The 18,704-nt window shown below is 46.0% G+C and overlaps 1 protein-coding gene across 5 annotated transcripts in view; it reads right to left on the bottom strand.

Annotated features, from left to right (window-relative positions):
* LOC117359480 (zinc finger protein 510-like) overlaps nt 1-18,704 on the bottom strand; it is a 141,936-nt gene that overhangs the window by 71,781 nt on the left and 51,451 nt on the right. For 4 of the 5 annotated variants that reach the window (XM_033942339.1, XM_033942340.1, XM_033942344.1 and 1 more), the window contains one exon: nt 6,675-6,788. The exons of the other annotated variant lie outside the window; for it this stretch is intronic. In XM_033942339.1, coding sequence (XP_033798230.1) covers nt 6,675-6,788 — 114 coding nt within the window. The remainder of the gene's footprint in view (nt 1-6,674; nt 6,789-18,704) is intronic. 5 annotated transcript variants of the gene reach the window in all.

Below are 18,704 nucleotides of genomic sequence, written 5' to 3'. Positions count from 1 at the left end.
TGACTTGACCATAAGATCTAGCAGGATAGCGTCTGAAGAAGCTCATAAGGAGCCCAGGCCAAGCCCTTCAAGACCACACTGAGGTGCCAAGACGGGAACGGTATGCACAACAGGGGTCTCAGCCTAAGAGCCCCCCCTCAGAAACTGCATGATATTTGGGTGAGAAGCTAGACCCCGAAAGCTGCTAAGAAGCCAAAAGCACAAGATACTAGCTATCTGAGGGATAAAACCGCAAGGCCCTTTTTGGAGACCAACTTGCAGGAAGGCCAGGATCACCAGAACAGGAGCTCTCTCTGGCTGTACCTGCTTCTAGGCACACCACAACAGAAAGGTCTTCCAGGTCTTAGGATAAGCCACAACCGTTGCAGGCTTCTTGACCCCAAGGAGAATCATAACAACAATCTCCGAATAGCCTTTCCGAATCATGGCCGTGCGCTCAAGAGTCATGCTGTAAGACAAAAAAGTGTTCTGGTTTCTCCTTCAGAACCGGGCCTTGATTGTGAAGCCCTGGATGAACAGGCAGCTTCAGGGGTCTGCCTCTCTGCAGACAGATCAGGTATGAGTACCAAGGTCTTTGGGGCCAGTCTGGAGCCACCAGGATCAACAGACCCTGATAGGTCACTAACCTGCAGATGAACCGACCCATCATGCCCCTGTGGAACTACATAGAGAAGTAGATGAGGGCCAGGGATGGACCAAGGTGTCCAGCCCTGCACTTTCCCACTTGACTCTGTGACTGTAGAAGTGGGCTGTTTTCTTATTCTTGGCCATGAGATCCATGCCCAGTTTGCTCCAAGTCTGAACTATGAGGGAAACACCCTTCGAGACAGACACTACTTCCCGGTATCTAGAGTCTGCTGACTGAGGAAGTCGGCTTGAATGTTTTCTACTCCTGCCACATGGGCAGCAGAGAGAGCTTACAAGTGAAGTTCTGCCCACTGAAATAACACCCGAGCTTCCAGGTGAAGGGCAGCACTTATGGTATCACCCTTTATGTTTATGTAAGACTACCAAGGTGGGGATGGCTGAAAACACTCTGACTGCTTTCCCTGTCAGGAAAGATTGCAATTGCAGCAAGGCCAACCGAATGGCTCTCAGTTTCAGACAATTGATGCAGTGGTGTAGAAAGGGGGGGGGGGGGAGGTCATCTATGGGCGCAGTCTTGTTAAGGGCATTGGCACCCATCCTCCTCTTCACTCCCTTGCTCCTTGCCGACCCCCTCTGCCGCGCACATGTGCCCCTTCCCTAGTACCTTTTTAATTTTCACTGCACGAGCAACATTACAAACTTGCTGCCATCGTCTGTCATCTCTCTCTGATGTCACTTTCGGGCCCCGCGACTAGGAAGTGATGTCAAAGGAGTAGCCGACATGAGGGCAGCAAGTTTGTAATGCTGCTCATGCCTGGAAAATTAAAAAGGTACAAGGGAAGGGAAGAGGGCATGCACACGGCAGGGGTGTCGGAAAAGCGTATGGGGGCAGAAAAGAGGACGGGGAGGGATGCCACCGCCCCAGGCACCACTCACCCTTGCTACATCACTGAACTGATGGACCACTTGCATGGGGACCACTTGCCCTAGAGAGGGTGGCCGCAGCAGAAGGCCCCCCAGTCCCCGTGGCTGGCGTTGGTCATGAGGGTCACCATGAATTGATTCTGAGAGGCATGCCTCTTGCCAAGTTCTCCTCATGGAGCAAGCAACACAGGCTATACTTTGCCTCTGCCATCCAGGAGAGCTGCATCTGCAGGGAGTGACGTTGCAGAGACCATCTAGACAGAAGGGAGAGCTGGAGAGGGTGCATATGCGCTCTCGCCTATGGCACCACTTCCAAGGTGGCTACCATCAAACCCAGCACATGCAGATACTGCCACGCCATGGGGTCGGAAGGGTCAAGATCGTGAGGATCTGAATCTTGAGCTTATGTTTGCATGGTGCAGGAAGAATAACATGGCCCTACGATGTGTCAAAGTGGACCCCCAGATACTCCAAGCACTGAGTTGGCTGAAGATGACTCTTTTGGAACTTGACTACCCAGCCCAGGTCCTCTAAGACAGTGGTCCCAACCCTGTCCTGGAGGACCACCAGACAGTCAGATTTTCAGAATAGCCCTAATGAATATGCATGGGGCAGATTTGCATGCCTGTCACCTCCATTATATGCAAATCTCTCTTATGCATATTTCTCTAGGGTTATCCCAAAAAACAGACTGGCTGATGGTCCTGATGAGCCAATCATCTAGATAAGAATGCACCTGGACCCCTACCCGGTAAAGGTGGACCGCTACAACCATCATCACCTTGATAAAGGTGCAGGGAGCCATGGCCAAACCAAAGGGGAGTGCAACAAACTGGAAGTGGTGCTTAAGTACATGGAATCTTAGATATCTGCTGTGAGCCAAAAAGAAGGGGATATGAAGATATGCCTCCGTCAAATCCAGAGAGGCAAGGAACTCTATTGGAACCATGGCCGCTATGATGGAGCAGACCATTCCCATGAGAAAGCAGGGAACTTTCAGGGCATCATTTATAGACTTCAAATCCAGAATGGGCCTCCAATCTTCTGTGCCTTTCTTGGGCACTATATGAAGTATAAAGAGTATCAGCCTGAGTCCAGTTCTTCTTCGGGAACTGGTTCTATGGCATGAATGTCCAAGAGTCATTGCACTGTTGCTTGGACTATGACCTCCTTTCTCTGGCCATCTGGATGGGAAGTCAAGGAATAGATCTGAAAGGGGCTGATAAAACTCAATCCTGTGCCCCTCCCTGATAATGTCCAGCACCCAGCAGTTGGATGAGATCTGTTCCCATTTGTCTCTAAATGCTGACAGCCGCCCTCCAATATGAGGAGGATTGGCTGTCCTCCTGACATCATTGCTGCTTCTTGGAGGCCAAGCCACCAAGGGAACCTGCGGATTGCTGACGCCAATAACTGCCAAATCTCTGTCTGGCCCCCTGAAAGGGCCACTGAGAGTAGTAGCCAGAGGCAAACTGGCGAGATCTCTTAGAGGCACAAAAATTGCCTCTACCACCTCCGGCAGGTCAATAGCTCCTACTATCTGGAAGGGAATTTGGGGCGGCGATCTGCTACACTGGCCATGAGGTCATCTAGCCCTTTGTCAAACAGCATTTGTCCCTTCATAGTTCTATTAAAATTTTATATACTGCCTTATCAAAATTCAAAGTGGTTTTACAAAATAAATTTAAAAGAGAACAGGAACAACAAAATAACATCAAAAAAACGACAGACAAAAGACTAACAAAAAGACAGGACATACTGAAATGAGGAGATGGGAAGGAACTAGAATATTTGGATAGAAAAGAACGAGAAATGGAAAAAAACAAAAGGAAGGGAGAATGAGGGGCTCAGCTAAATTGGCTGAACTAATGAAGGCTTAAAACGTCCTTAAAAGGATGATCATAAATCAAACATCTCTAAAAAGAAATGTTTTTAAATCGGATTTAAAGTTGCTAAGGACGTAATCTCTCTAAAGTAGATTGGAGCTGAATTCCAAAGCGAGGGGGCCATAACAGAAAAAATATTAGTTTTCATAGTATTGATGTGCCTTAAAGATGGGATAGAAAGCAGGTGTTGGCTAGAGCAGGGGTAGGGAACTCCGGTCCTCAAGAGCCGTATTCCAGTCGGGTTTTCAGGATTTCCCCAATGAATATGCATGAGATCTATTTGCATGCACTGCTTTCAATGCATATTCATTGGGGAAAACCCGACTAGAATACGGCTCTTGAGGACCGGAGTTCCCTACCCCTGGGCTAGAGGATCGGAGGCACCGATGAGGAACATGAAGAAACAGGAGCCTGTTGATAAATTCTGGCTGACCTGTGGCTTGAAGGGTTATCTGCGAGTGGCCTTGAAGGCTTAGTCGCCCACCCACTGTCTGATCCAGAGCATCCAGTGGGCCGAAATGGAGTAAACCAAAACTTTACTCAGGATTCTAGTGATGTCACATAATCCACACCCTCCTTAAACATGTGGGGACAGGAGTCCCAAAGCTAGTCCGCAGCCTGGTATGGCAGACTCATGCTATGAAGAAGGCAGCCTCTGCAGCTTTTATACCAAAAGAAAACACTTCAAACTGTCTTTTCAGGACTGCATCTACCCTACAGTCCTATGCATTCTTCAGCATCACTCCACCTTCACTAGGAAGGGAGGTACACTTGGTCACTTTAACCACAGTAGCGTCCACCTTCAGTTGGACAAAAAGCTGCTGGAAGGCTGAAGCCATAGGACAGAGTCAAGACATAGCTTTGGCCACCTAAGAGAGGCTTTAGGAGTCTCCCACTGGTAAGTGACCAAAGAGGTAAGATTCCAGGTGAGCAGGAAAAAATTGTTTGTGCATTAGTGCCACACATGCTGGGCATCAAGCTTCACAATACACAGGGAGTTAGAAACAATATGAGAAACTGAAGATGACCTAAAAAGGCGAAGCATAGAGGGATCATCACTGTGATCCACAGCCACACTTGCCTCCTGGCTTCTGGACCCTGAAAGGGAGCCCACATCATCCACTGTTGCAGAAGAGCCCTGCAAAAACATAGGCATGGAAAGGGACTTTCAATCATCCCAATCCTGCTCTGAAGGGTCACTGACACTGAGAGCCGGTGTGGTATGAGGCAAAGATGCCTGCTTGAGAGAAGGATCCCCCTTAGGCAGAGTAGGCACACCCATAGGCAGTGCAACGCTTCCCGGTTCTATTAAATAGACTTTCCATAAAAGACTAACAAAATCTGAGAAACCTTGCGTCGGGGGACCTGAGACTCTGCCCAATCCTAGACTGGAGAAGAGGAGCTAAATCATCCACCAACATGCGCCTGCATTTCGCTCCATTGCTGCTTGCTTCATCTGAGCAGGATCTCTTCCCCCTGAACCGTTTTTTCCGGGATTATGGGGGTTCTAAGGCCTTGGAAGACTGACTGGGGGCTGAGCGCAAAGCTCCCGCCCCTTCCTCTTGCTTCCCGCAATACGTGGAACACGGCCGCTCCTCAACCGGCAACACTGCGCTACCAACGGAAGATCTGGGACTAGAAAGGCCCAGGGCATCCATCAGAGGCAGTAACTTGCAAAAACAAGTGGTTTTGAGGCAGAAAAAAAGTTTTGAATTAGATCACTAAAAATCCAATATGGCCACCATAAAAAAATCATGCCAAATGCAAAAATAAAAAATACCAATTGTAGGGGTTTGGAGAAGGGGGACCAGAGTACTAACCCCAGAAACCACAAAAAGTTAAAATTTTAGGAACCCTCTCCCCCCCCCCCCCCCAGTGCTCCCCATAGGAAATAAAGGGAGTACTCACTGTGACTTTTGGTGCTTGCTTGTCTGAATCAGTCTGGCTGCAGGAAAAGAATTTCTGCCTCAGGAAATCCTCAGATCTCAAACCACTGAAGGAAATCTTCTGGCTGCCGGTCAGATGGGCCACAACCGATTCCTCCCACCCCTGGATTCCTCACACAACAATGGGGGGAGGGGGAGAGAAATTATGCAGCCAGCTCCCTAATACCTCTAGGGTTCTTACTCAGGGGCCACACACCCTGGCTTTTATAATCAGCAGGCAAACCGCTCCCAGGGGAATGGACCCTGAGCTCCTGAAGGGTCCAAAGCAGGCTGGCTCTGCAAGTACTCTGTGAGATTGGCCAGGGAGCAGCAGTCATCCCACGCGTGACTGCATCCTTTCTCGGCGAAGTATGCCCGAGTAGGGGATCTCCAAGCACTGAAGCCATGAGAATTTCCAAAAATCTGGTGGAAAAATACCCCAAAATAACAAAGAAAAAACAGAGCAGAGCAAAACAAATCTTCTGAGTTTGTTTGCAAAAGGAAAAACTGAGTAGGGTGCTGTGCTCCACTGCAGAATGGATTCCTGTGTATCCACAACAGAATATAAACATAAATATAACCATAATTAATGCATAATGAAAATACTCTCCAAGGACAAGCAGGCATAATATTCTCACATGTGGGCGACATCATCCATAGAACCTGGTACAGACTGTCACTTTAAATCTTTAAGCTGTGCCTTATCTGCCTGCAATCGGCTCATGGGACCATCAGTTTTCCAGTCACATGTCAGATTCTTTTGTCTAATGGTGTTTTGTCAATAAGAGTGTTTTATATTCTATGCTTGTCTGCAAGTAAGTTCTAGGTCCACCCCTACTTCTGTGTATTTTTGGCTTTGCTATGTAGGGGTTCCCCCCCTCCTTACTTTGGTTTTTCATGTGTGTTATTTTTGCACATATCACAATAGTAATGAACCTCACTCCTAATAATCAGTCTCAAATGTTCTGCTAACCCTCTTCTTTCTACACGGAAAAGTACATGCCTGTTTTGAGGTATTGTGGTATATAAAAATAAAGTTGTTGTTTTTTTTTCAGTAGAGCATATACTATGTCACTGGAAAAATGAGCAGAGTAAGGTGCAGAGCTAGTCAAAATATGGCAGGATTTCAAATAAAATCCCATCTCCCACCAAAAACATCCATATGGCTATTGAGTTTTTCTAAAGTAGTATCTGTGGGGATTTCCCCTTGAAAACGGGCTTGCAGTCCCATGGTAACCTTTGTACCCACATGCATTGTGGCTTCTGTAAAATTATCCTCCATTTGATGTTAATGGTTCATATCTAATGACCTGAAAACGCAAAGCCCTTTGAATCCACAATATTTACTTACAAACGGTGGGATCATTCATGTTTTCTGTTCCCTTGCACTCATAATGTTGTGTGAAATATTTCTCATCTTCCTTTTTAATCTTGACTATAACATCAGGATTAGCAATTACATAACCTGTCAATAAAAATAACAAAATCATTATTTTTGGCTGTTAATTTATCCCTTTTCTTCAGCAACTTGTTCTTCCATCTCAATCGAAACCCGTCCTAAGATTCTGGAACTGTAAGCCTTCATGCACAAATAAATCGGGATTTTTACCTTATTTTAAAAAGGATTACTCTGCCACTATTGCTAGTCTGTTCATTTCCGCAGTGGTGCTGAGACTGCCAGCCTTGCACCAGGATATCTTCCATCACCATTTATCAGGGACTCTAACTACAGTGACCCAACGTTACCCTTTATAACCACCTTGAGTCTTCCCTGTAGGGTCTGTAGTAACACAGTTGAAGACAACCTGGTGGGCAGATGACTTTTTAAAATTGATTTGGTGACCTGCCATACAGCAGTCAGTAGGATTTGGAAATTAATTCTGTAACCTGTTCTATACAAAGTAGGCACTTACACTAGTATTCTATAAAAGAAAGTAACAGATATACATGCACCTATACTGTAATTTAGGCATGAACACTTATGCACATAATAGATCTAAGGATTTTGATGAAACTGGGGCAATCTACTGTTTTTGGTGCGAGAAACCGATCTAGCTACCGTGTTTCCCCGAAAATAAGACACTGTCTTATATTAATTTTGGGCCCAAAAAAGGCACTAGGTCTTATTTTTTTATTTTTTTCATTTACAATGTTCATCTCTCCTTCCTCTCCTCCACCCCAATTCTTCCTATTCCCTTTCTCTCCCCCACATGTGCATCTTTCCTCTCCTATCACCCATCCTCTTGTGCAGTATCTTTCTATCCCTCCCATCCCTTGTGAAACAGAACTCTTGCAGTATCTATCCCTCCCTTCCTCCCATCCCCCTGGGATAGCATCTTTCTATCCCCCCGCCGCTGGGCACCCTCCCCTCTCTCCCTTCCATCCGAACCGTGAGACAGAAATAAATACAGTACCTTATAACAAACCGGCAGCGTCGGCAGCAAACTAGACAGGCTGCTTTGCGGCCTGGACCATTCCTCTGCCGCATCACTGATGACATCAGCAATGCGGCAGAGGAACACCCCAGGCCACGAAGCAGTCTGTCTAGATTGCTGCTGATGCTGCCAGTTTGTTATACGGTATTTATTTCTCTCGCGGTTCGGATGGGAGGGAGAGATGGGTTGTGGGGGGAGGGCAGGGGGGAAGTGCTGCTGCTGGCGGCTAAGACTTATTTTCGGGGGTAGGGCTTATATTAAGACTTACCCCAAAAATCATGCTAGGGCTTATTTTCGGGGTAGGTCTTATTTGGGGGGGGAAACACAGTAGATCTGGAGCTCAGCAAAACTCATTTGGGGGGGATCAAACAGGGGATTTTTCAGATGTTTCCGCCTCCCCCTGCAGCCCATTGGTAAAACAAGGAAGCTTAGCTAGCCAATAGGCTGCAGGGAAATACAAGATTGAAGATTGCTAAACAGTTTGCTAAGGCACTGTCTGTATAGCTACTGCTCCCACCTCCCTCTGCAGCCAATTGGTCAAACATTCCTAAGCAAACTTAGCCAATAGGCTACATGGAAAACCAGGACTGAAGGATGATGTATCATAACTTATTGGTTCTGTCTTATCTGCAGCTTATTGGCTGGCTAAGGAAGAAAACCTGCAGTGTAACTAAGGATTGTGAGGGAAAGAAGCTGAGAGAAGACATGGAATGTAAAAAGGGAGAAACACAGCTGAAGTTAATGCAAGCTGGGGGAAGTATGGAAAGTGATACAAACATAACTGCAGCCCATTGCTGAGACATTCCTAAGGACCCTTAGCCAGCTGAGGGAAAAACAGAACTGAAGGTTGCTAAGGAACTCTCTCTCTGTAGCTACTGCTCCTGCCTCTCCCTACAGCCCACTGGTCCAGGGTTGCCAGATGGCAAACCAATTTCCAGCCCAACTCATGTCAAAAAGTAGCCCAAAAATAGGCCAACTTGTGGCAGAGTAGCCCAAAAAGTAGCCCAAACAATTGCTGACGGAAACGCCTCTAATTTATCAAATAAATGCATCATACAAATACAAACTGTTGATTTATACACTGCACATATCCCAAACAGTCCATAATGGTGTACAAAAGACCAAAACTCAAATACAAAACAGACAGGAAAAAACCACAATAAAAACAAGCACTTAACGTAAAAGTCCTTCCCAAAATTAAAAGCTCTTCAAACTTCTGGACATAACAGGCTGGATTCTGTATAGGACGCCCAGTCTCAGAAACCGCCAAATCGGCTTTAGAGAATCGCACACAGGCGTCCTATATAGAATCATGTCTGTCCTCACGGACAGACGTCTAAGCCTGCCTAACCACCATGATTCTCTAACCAGCGTCCATGTCACAGGCGCCAGCTGGAGAATCAGGTTGCCACTGAGCTGACAACAGCAAGGAAATCTCCCTGCCGCGATCAGTTTAGTGAAGACTAGCAAGAGGGAAGCTCAGTCCCTCCTGCCAAAACCCCAAAGCCTCATCCCCCCTCCCGAATGTCTGCATCAGGAATGTCCTATTCCTCCTGCCACCATTCCACCCTCCTAGACATCCCCTGGCAGGAAGGATGCCCAGTCCATTCACTTAGGTCCCAGATTCCCTTTTCTATTTTTTTTGTTTTTGTTTTTTTTAAACGTCTTCCCAAGATCACCTATTTTACATTTTGTCCCCATCTGTTCAGCATCTGTCATGACCACCTCCCGTCTCTATCATGAGCTTCTCTCCTCTGTATTCCTCTCCATTCCCCTGCTTCCATCATCCCTCTGTCAGAATCACCCCTTTTCAAGCAATGTCCCTGTGTCTAGTTGTCCTTTTATACCTGTGTCAATTCTCTCTCCCCATCAAGCATTCTTCTCCATGTCTGTCCCTCTCTGTGCCCAGCATTACTTCAATGTCTCCCTCTATTTACATTCAGTCCCCATCTAGAATCTCTTCTCTATGTTAGGTTATTCTTGATGTGCTGGATCTTCCACTCCTGAGCCAGCATCTCTCCTTTACCCCATTGTCTGCATCTCTCACTCATCCCTCTCTCTCATGCCTGTACCCCTTCCCAGTCAAACTCTCATTCCTGGACCCCCATGCCTGCTGTATACTCCCCCAGCATCACTCTCATTCCTGCACACCTCAGCGAGCAGTACACTCCCACCCCCAGCCAGCATCTCTCTCATCTCTGTCTCCTTCCAGCCAATATTTCTTACACTTTTTCCTATCCCCTCTGAGCCAGCATTTATCACCCTAATACTCCCCAGCCAGTTTCTCCTACCATCTCTCCATGAAGCGATGCCAATTTCACTAGCAACCTGCCACCAGCTCTCAATTGAAAGGAGGCTCTGAAACCAAGGGACATATGATAAATAGACACAAGAATAATCTAAGGAAAGAGTTATTTTCACATAAACTGCTCCCCAGTGAAGGTGGTAGAAACCAAGACTGTATCTGAATTCAAGAAAGCATGAGACAAGCACAGAGGATCTCTAAGGGAGAGAAAGGGATTGCACTGGCAAACCAGATAGAAATACAGAAAGTGATGGTAGATAAAGACTATCATGGAAAATTACTACTAGTCCCAACATGCCTTGAGGTATACAACACCCCTGTAAGTTTTATGCAAGCTCCAAAATCTACTGAAATAATGGAGATATCAGAATCGGCACCCATGAACTTAAATGTCAATACAATGGTTAGCTATACTCAATATCGACCAAATCTAAGACTGCAGCTCCCCATGCTTACAGCTTCCCCTCTCAAGAGAGCTCCACAGAAACGCACCAGTCTCACTCTCTCTCACCTTCAAACACCTCGCAGCAGCCATCTTTCTCGTGCAGTCTCCTCTAACCCTCTCTGCTCAGGCGGTTAATCGCCATCACCGATTCCACAAAACGCCTTCCCATTGGACTGGTCTTGAGATTCATGAGTTGGTTCAGCTGGGGCACAATGGACCAATCACAAATGACCTCAGAGTTTCTAAGGTTGTTTGTGATTGGCCCCTTTGTGCTGCAGCAAAACCAATGAAAAAAATAGTCCAAAAACCCACCTCGTGCCCATGCCCTTATTTCCCGCCATCAGGCTTAAAAACTATCCCAATTGGGTGGGAAAACCACCCGACTATCAACACTGCATTGGTCAGACATTCCTAAGAGAAAAACAAGACTGAACTAAGATACTGTCTCTGTAGCTACTACTCCTGCCTCACCCTGCAACCCATTGGCAGACATTCCTAAGGAACCCTAGTCAGCCAATAGGCTTCAGGGGAAAAAAAAGGACTTAAGGTTGCTAAGCAGTTTGCTAAGGCACTGTCTCTATAGGTACTGCTCCCGTCTTCCCCTGCAGCCCATTGGTCAGACATTCCTAAGGAGGCTTAGAAATTCAAAAGCTGCAGGAAAAAAAAACAAGACTCAAAACTGCTAAGGCCCTGTCTCTATAGCTACTGTTTTTGCCACTCCCTCCCCTGCAGTCCATTGGTCAGACATTCCTAAGGAATATTAGTCAGCCAATAGGCTACAAAGAAAACAGGACTAAAGGTTGATGTATCGTAACCCAAACAACCACCCCATCATAATCACACAGCCCACTTCCCCAGTGAAGCTTGGTCTTCCAGATACTATATAAAAATGATACATATTTGTAAGTATCTATTTTCCTGACAAAACTTGGTAACAGGAACAACTGGAGCTTGCTATTTTTTTAACATTAGTGTTTAAGCCCGTTATTATGTCTGTGTCTCTCCCTGGCCCCCTCAACAACCACCCCATCATAATCACAAAGCCCACTTCCCCAGTGAAGCTTGGTCTTCCAGATACTATATAAAAATGATACATATTTGTAAGTATCTATTTTCCAGACAAAACTTGGTAACAGGAGCAACTGGAGCTTGCTATTTTTTTAACACTAGTGTTTAAGCCCGTTATTATGTCTGTGTCTCTCCCTGGCCTCCTGTCTGTCTGTCTCTCCGTGGACCCTTCTGTTTCCCCTCCCCTCCCAAAGCATGATCGCTGTCTGGCCCCAGCACACCCCTCCACTCAAAGCAGCCCCCTTTCCCTCTCCCCCTGCCCTCTGTTGTGCAATGCCTGCCTGCTCCGTGGCCCCCTTCTGTTCCCCCCTCCCTCCTAAAGCAAAGCATGATTGCTGTCTGCCCCCAGCACACCCCTCCCCTCAAAGCAGCCTCCTTTCCCTCTCCCCCTGTTGTGCCATGCCTGCCTGCTCCGTGGCCCCCTTCTGTTCCCCTCCAATGATTGCTGTCTGCCCCCAGCACACCCCTCTCCCCAAAGCAGCCCCCTTTCCCTCTTTCCCTGTTGTGCCATGCCTGCCTGCTCCGTGGCCCCCTTCTGTTTCCCCCCTCCCGTTCTTACCCTCCCTCCATCCATGGTTCCTGGTGTCTTTGGCCCACCGACACAAACCGCTGCAGCCGCCGCTGCTGCTCCTCTTCAACAAAGCAGCCTGCTGAGGTTCGCCGACCGGCTGTAGCGAACCTCGCATGCCGCTCTCCACATCGGTAGCATCTGACACGATCGCTACAGCCAGCCGGCGAACCTCAACAGGCTGCTTTGAAGAGGATCAGCAGGGCGGCAGCGGTTGGTGAGTGAGGGCGGGAGAGGGGAGTCGCCGGCGTGTTCCCTGCCTCCATGTTCCAAAATGGAATATGGCCAGGGAAGGACACAGCACGCCACAGGAATTACAAAACCCTAAGTGTGCATGTGCACTTAGGGTTTTATTATAGAGAATTAAAACCATGAGATTTTGCAACACAGTAGTTTCTACCCATGACCCTCCTAATTTTAGGAGGCACAGATTACAATATTTTCTATCTTCTCTGGTAGCATGTTATATTTGAAGCTTTCAAGTCCTATGCTATAAGAAGATGAAAGGTGAAATTTAAACTTAATTTTATTTCCTTGAGTTCTGCCAGACCAGTCAGTTGAGACAAATAGGTTATTTCCTCTGCCAGCAAACAGAGAAAGCCTAAAAACAGCTCAGAGCTAACATCACTCTTCTTACAGGGGGCTGGTGCTGTCTTCTGTTATTCAGTATATCTATGTCAAAGCTAAGAATCCGGTTCATAGACAGTAACGCGGAAGACAACTGAGCGCAAGACGGAGGCGCGCGCCGAAGAAAAAGACTGTTTTTAGGGGCTGCGACGGGGGGTTTTGTTGGGGAGCCCCCCCCACTTTACTTAATACATATCGCGGCGGCGTTGTGGGGGGTTGTAACCCCCCATATTTTAGTGAAAACGTAACTTTTTCCCTAAAAACAGGGAAAAAGTTAAGTTTTCAGTAAAATGTGGGGGGTTGCAACCCCCCAAACATCCCCACAACGCAGCGCGATCTGTATTAAGTAAAGTGGGGGGGTTCCCCCCACACCCCCCGTCGTAGCCCCTAAAAACAGTCTTTTTCTTTGGCGCGCACCTCTGCGCTGCTCTCAGTTGTCTGCTCGCGCCTTTGTCCCGGCGCGCTTTTGATCTGACATCAAGAATCCTGTGGAGCATCCAGAATCTCCCTACTTTTAGACAACCCTGCAAAAGAGTACCCAGAAAATACTGACTATAATTAAAGAAGAAACAAAGGATTCTATAATTGATGATATTATCCCCCTGGAAACAAATGACCAGGCCAACAATACCCCACTTGGAGTGCAGAAAGCTTTTCGGGAGCTGGAGGAGGGGTTAAAGCCTTTTGTAAGCTTTTTCAGAAGTACTGTCTACTAGTGCTGCCCGATTCAGGAAAAAAAAATTTTGATTCAATTCAGCCTATTGACTCGATTTTTCGATTCGATTTTCCTGCCCAATTGGGTGGGTTTGTTTTTTTTTTTTAACATCCTGGTGGGTTTATTTTATAACCTCTTCACCCCTTTTGCCTTCTCCTAACCACACTGGCGCTGTGGTGTAAATAAACAACAAAGCCTTTTCCTCTCTCTGTTAAATCCTAGCTCACATTTGCGGTCTAACACCAGCTCTGGCAGGATACATGTTTCAAATCTGACATATTGTAATCACAAAACAGAAAATAAAATGATTTTTTCTACCTTTTGTTGTCTGGTCATTATTCAAATCTTGTTGGTCCCAGGTTCTGGTTGTCTTCCGATAACTTGCTTGACAGGATCTCCTTCTTTCTTCATGCTAACCATCCATCTGCCACCTCTGTCCTCCCCTTCCGTTTCCTTTCCCTCCCCCGGAGGTCTGGCATCTTTCCTTTTTTTCGTCTCCATCCACAGATCCACCTTTTCTCAACTACCCTTTCATTTAGCATCTCTCCCTCCTTCTCCACCACCCCAGGGTCCAACATCTCTCCCTTTCTTTTCAAAACTACCCTTGGAGAGAACGAGAGCCAGAAGACCTTGAGCATGCGCAGATGCTCAAGGCCCAGTCGGTGGAGAGGCATGATCTTCAGGCACCGGCACCTCCTGTGGCTTAGTGCTGCATGCCGGTGCTACATTGGGGGGTAAAGCTTGCAGTTTGGGCGGGGGATGCCAGTTCATGCCGGGAGGGGGGCAGGCGTTTGTTAGGGGGGGCGATGCTGGTTCACGGGGGGGGGGGGGGGGGAGATGTAGAAGCGCATCGGTGGCTTCGGGGGTGGGGGGTCTTTTGGGGATGTGGTGGGATGGTGTAGAGCAGCGCCGGTGGCCAGGGGGGGATGGGAGGTGGAATGAATCAAGCGAGTTTCCCTTACTTTCTATGGGGAAACTCGCTTTGATATACGAGGAAATTGGTTTACGAGTATGCTTCTGGAACGAATTATGCTCGTAAACCAAGGTTCCACTATAGTTTGGTTCAGCTAAAGTGGAAGGTGGGCATACAAAACTCAAAGTCCTGGATTTCAAACATGCAGACTTTAGTAAAATGAGGGAGTATCTGAAGAAAGAGCTGATAGAATGGGAGGATATAAGGGAAGTGGAAAAGCAAGGGTCCAAGATGAAAGGAATAATAAAATTGGCCACTGATCTTTATGTAAGGAAAATAAACAAAAGCAAGAGAAAAAGGAAACCAATATAGTTTTCCAAAGAAGTGATGGAGAAAATAGAGGCAAAAAAGTTGGCATTTGTAAAATAGGAAAAAAAAAACCTCAAGAAGAGGAGCACAGAAAGAATACCAGATGAAATTGAAAGAAGCCAAGAGAGATACGTCTTGTGAAAGCACATGCAGAAGAGCAAATGGCTAGAAATGTAAAAAAGGGTGACAAAATTTTTTTCAGGTATATTAGTGAAAGGTGAAAGATAAGAAATGGAATTGTGAGAAACTACAAACTGCTATATGAAGACTGATGAGGAAAAAGCTAACCTGCTACTCTGTGTTCACAGAAGAAAACCCTGGAGAAGGACTGTGATTGGCTGACAATTACATGTGAGAATGGAGTGGATACTGCACTGTTTTCACAAGAAAGTGTTTATGAACAACTTGAAAAAATGAAAGTGGACAAAGCCATGTACCAGATGGCATCCATCCCAGGATATTGAAGGAGCTCAGAGGGGCTCTGGCGGGTCCTCTTACAGATTTGTTCAATACTTTTCAGTTGAGGATTTTCAGTCTTCTGTCAAGCTAAGCATTTATTTCATATATCATACAGAAATCGTTTTAGATATATGAAAGTGCCTAAATTAAAACAATTAAAACAGTAGATTTTACTCAGCAAAACCAGGTTGTTGTTTTTTTTTTCAGACTAGTGATAGCTCCCTACTGGGTGACTGAACAAGACTAATCTAATGTCCAGCGCCCATGAGCACTTGAAGTCTTTTTTTCCACCCAGGTTAGAGAACTCTAGTGCTGAATAAACAAATTGTATAAAGTTGGAGAAGCAAAACCCAACAATTACCTACACTATTTGTATTGGATTGTCTTTGTTAGACTTGCATTTGGAGGATTCTATATCAATATATTTGTGAGCAACATTGCTGAAGGGTTAGAGGGTAAGGTTTGCTATTTTGTGGAGGATACCAAGATTTGTAAAAGTGGAAAACATGAAAAAGGATCTGCAAAAGTTAGAAGAACAGTCTAATATTTGCCAACCAAAATTCAATGCGAAGAAGTGCAGAGTGGTACATTTGGTAGAACTCCGAGGGAACTGTATATGCCGAGTGGTGAGGCTGATATACAGAGACAGGGAAAGGGACCTTGGGATTATAGTGTCTGAGGATTTAAAGGCAACAAAACAATGTGACAAGGCAGTGGCTGCAGCCAGAGGATGCTGGGCTATATAGAAAGAGGCATAACCAGCAAAAGAAAGGAGGTGTTGATACCCCTGAACAGGTCATTGGTGAGGCGCCACCTGGAGTACTGTGTTCAGTTTTAAAGGCCATAGCTGGCTAAGGAAGCAAAAAGATGAAGAAGTTCGGAGAAAAGCTCAAAAACAGTAGGGGGTTTGCGCCAAAAAGACGTACAAGAAGAGATTGGAAAACCTGAATATGTATACTCTGGAGGAGAGGAGAGAGACAAGGGAGATACGATACAGATATTTAAATACTTGAAAGATATTAATATAGAAACAAATCTTTTCCAGAGAAAGGAAAATGGTACAACTAGAGGGCATGATTTGAGGTTGCAGGGTAGCAGATTTAGGAGTAGTGTTAGGAAACTCTTTTAAACAGAAAGGGTGACAGATGCCTGGAATGTCCTCCCGATGAAGGAAGGTGGTGGAGATGAAAATAGTGATTGAATTCAAAAAAGCACGGGATGAACACAGAGGATCTCTAATTAGAAAATGAATGGTATCAAATAAACTAAGGCCGGTACTGGGCAATCCTGCACGGCCTGTGTCTCATATATGGTGATTTGGTTTAGGATGAGCTGGGGAGGGCTTTGATGGAAGCTCCAGTGACAAGTTGGTTAGGATAGGCTGGGGTGAGCTTCAATGGCAACTCCAGCTGTGGGAACCCAAACACAGTATCGGGCAAACTTCTATGGTCTATTGCCCAGAAACATTACAGAAAAGACAATTTAACTTGAATGAAAAAGGATACCCCAATCAACAACTGGCATATTAAAATTATCTTTTAGTAGTATTTCCCCTTTCACAGCTAAATTTGAATGTCTTCAATTAAATTTCTGTCCATTTCTTCTGCCTGAGGAGACCTGAATATCACACCAGGGTTAATATATTTTCCATTCTTTCTTTTCAGATTGGTCCATAGTGCCTCTTCCTTATCCCATAAGTCCTGCAATTCTGTTGCTTTAATATTATCTTTAACATAAAATTCCACACTCTTTCACTTTCTTCCAGCCCTGTCTTTCCTGAACAGATTTCAGGGTTTCAGGCTGCTTCAGCCTGTGTAAAAAGTAGCCCAAAGAGATAAGCCCCTGGATATACTCTTGCCTGTCTGAAGCAAAAAAGCTTTTTCTCTCTCCAGCTACAATAAGAGCTGATGCAGGCACAGCACATGGCAGCACAGTAAGTACAATCTATTACTGTCTATGAGAGATATTGGGGTGGAGTTGAATTGGGAGTTTTGAAGAGTTTTTGGGCCTTCCTTGAAGGTCCCCCTCCCCTAAAATCTTGGATTTTCCAATTTTATTTTAAAAGCCTCTCCCTGCCTCAAAACACCTCAGTTGGGTCTAGAATCAGTCAGGATGGACTCTACAAGTGGTTTAACTACTGTATGATGCGCCACGTGCCTTAGCACACGAGAGGAGGCGGAAGCACTGAGCTTAGCTTCCCCCAGGACCCTCGAGAGGCTCAGAAGCACAGAAAGCTCAAGAAGTGGAATATAAATCCTTCTTAGAGCTCTCTACTGGCAATTCAGCACCGCCAGTGAAGCGAAAGTACACAGACAACGCTATTACCTAACAAACCTACCATGCATCCTGAAAATCTATCAAAACCACTCTGTTTGACAAATTCATCACCTAAACAGACCATTCCGTGCGCTCTACGTTTTTTCCCCTTCAAACCCCTAAGCAATTCTTCAGGCAATTCCTACTCCCCCCCCCTTACTTTCCCTCCCCTACAACCCTTTTCTCCTGTAATCTTCCCCCTCATGCATTTGTAATTCGCTGAATGTCCAGCCTTCTCTTAATATGAACCGCCTAGAAGTCGACTTGACTATGGCGGTATAGAAAAATAAAGTTATTATTATTATTATTACAGGGAGGACCCCTGAGGGAATCCTAAAGTGGTCATCTGGGGACTCAAGTCAGGTTTTTGACTGATTTTATGGTCCTCATGTATGAGGCCTATGTAAAATATATTAACTGTCCCCAGGACCAGAGGAGGCTATGCCGGTTAGGATGCAGGAGGGTTTCTCTCTGCAGAATCTGATTCAATCACAAGAAAAGGGGTGACGGGAGCCTGAGGTCCAGTCAGAGAAGGACTGGGACTATTGGGGATCTGGAGATCATTGCAGTATCTCTGCAGGAACTAGATTTAGAGGTTCTGCAAACTGCCTCAACACAGCACTCACTGCTGAGCAGCTCTAAGACCTAATCCACATTTTTTTCATTCGCATCCTGAGATGACTATGATGCTGAGCATTGGGAAATGCCAGAGAGGTCCTGGTGAGGGGCTAGGGCAGTGTCTAAGCTATATTCCATGGCTCTCAACTTCCAGCAACTGGTTATATCACCTAAGGTGGATTCCTTGGTTGCAAGGTTACAAAGTGTACTTTGCTCCACAGCAAAGGCAGTGTAGTCCTGAAGGATGCTAAGGACTGCAGAATGGATCTGATTCTCAATAGGACTTAGTACAAAAAGGGCTACTCAGAGGTGGTCATAGCCACACTTCTTCACTCCAAGAAACCAGCAACAATTGTGGCTTATGTGAAAGCCTGGAAAGTATTTCAACACTGGTGTTCAGAGCAACAGATAGCAGCGATCCTTTCATTCCTTCAGGAAGGTCTGGAGAAGGGCTTGACAGTTCATTAAAGGTCCAGGTGGCCAGTCTCTCATGTTTTCAAGTTCATTTGGAGAAAGGTCCCTGGACCTCTCATCCGAATAGTT

This window comes from Geotrypetes seraphini, chromosome 4 (genome assembly GCF_902459505.1).
Source record: "Geotrypetes seraphini chromosome 4, aGeoSer1.1, whole genome shotgun sequence".
NCBI classification, from domain to species: domain Eukaryota; kingdom Metazoa; phylum Chordata; class Amphibia; order Gymnophiona; family Dermophiidae; genus Geotrypetes; species Geotrypetes seraphini.
Note: the sequence above shows the minus strand (reverse complement) of the source record. Positions and strands in the feature narration are given on the sequence as shown.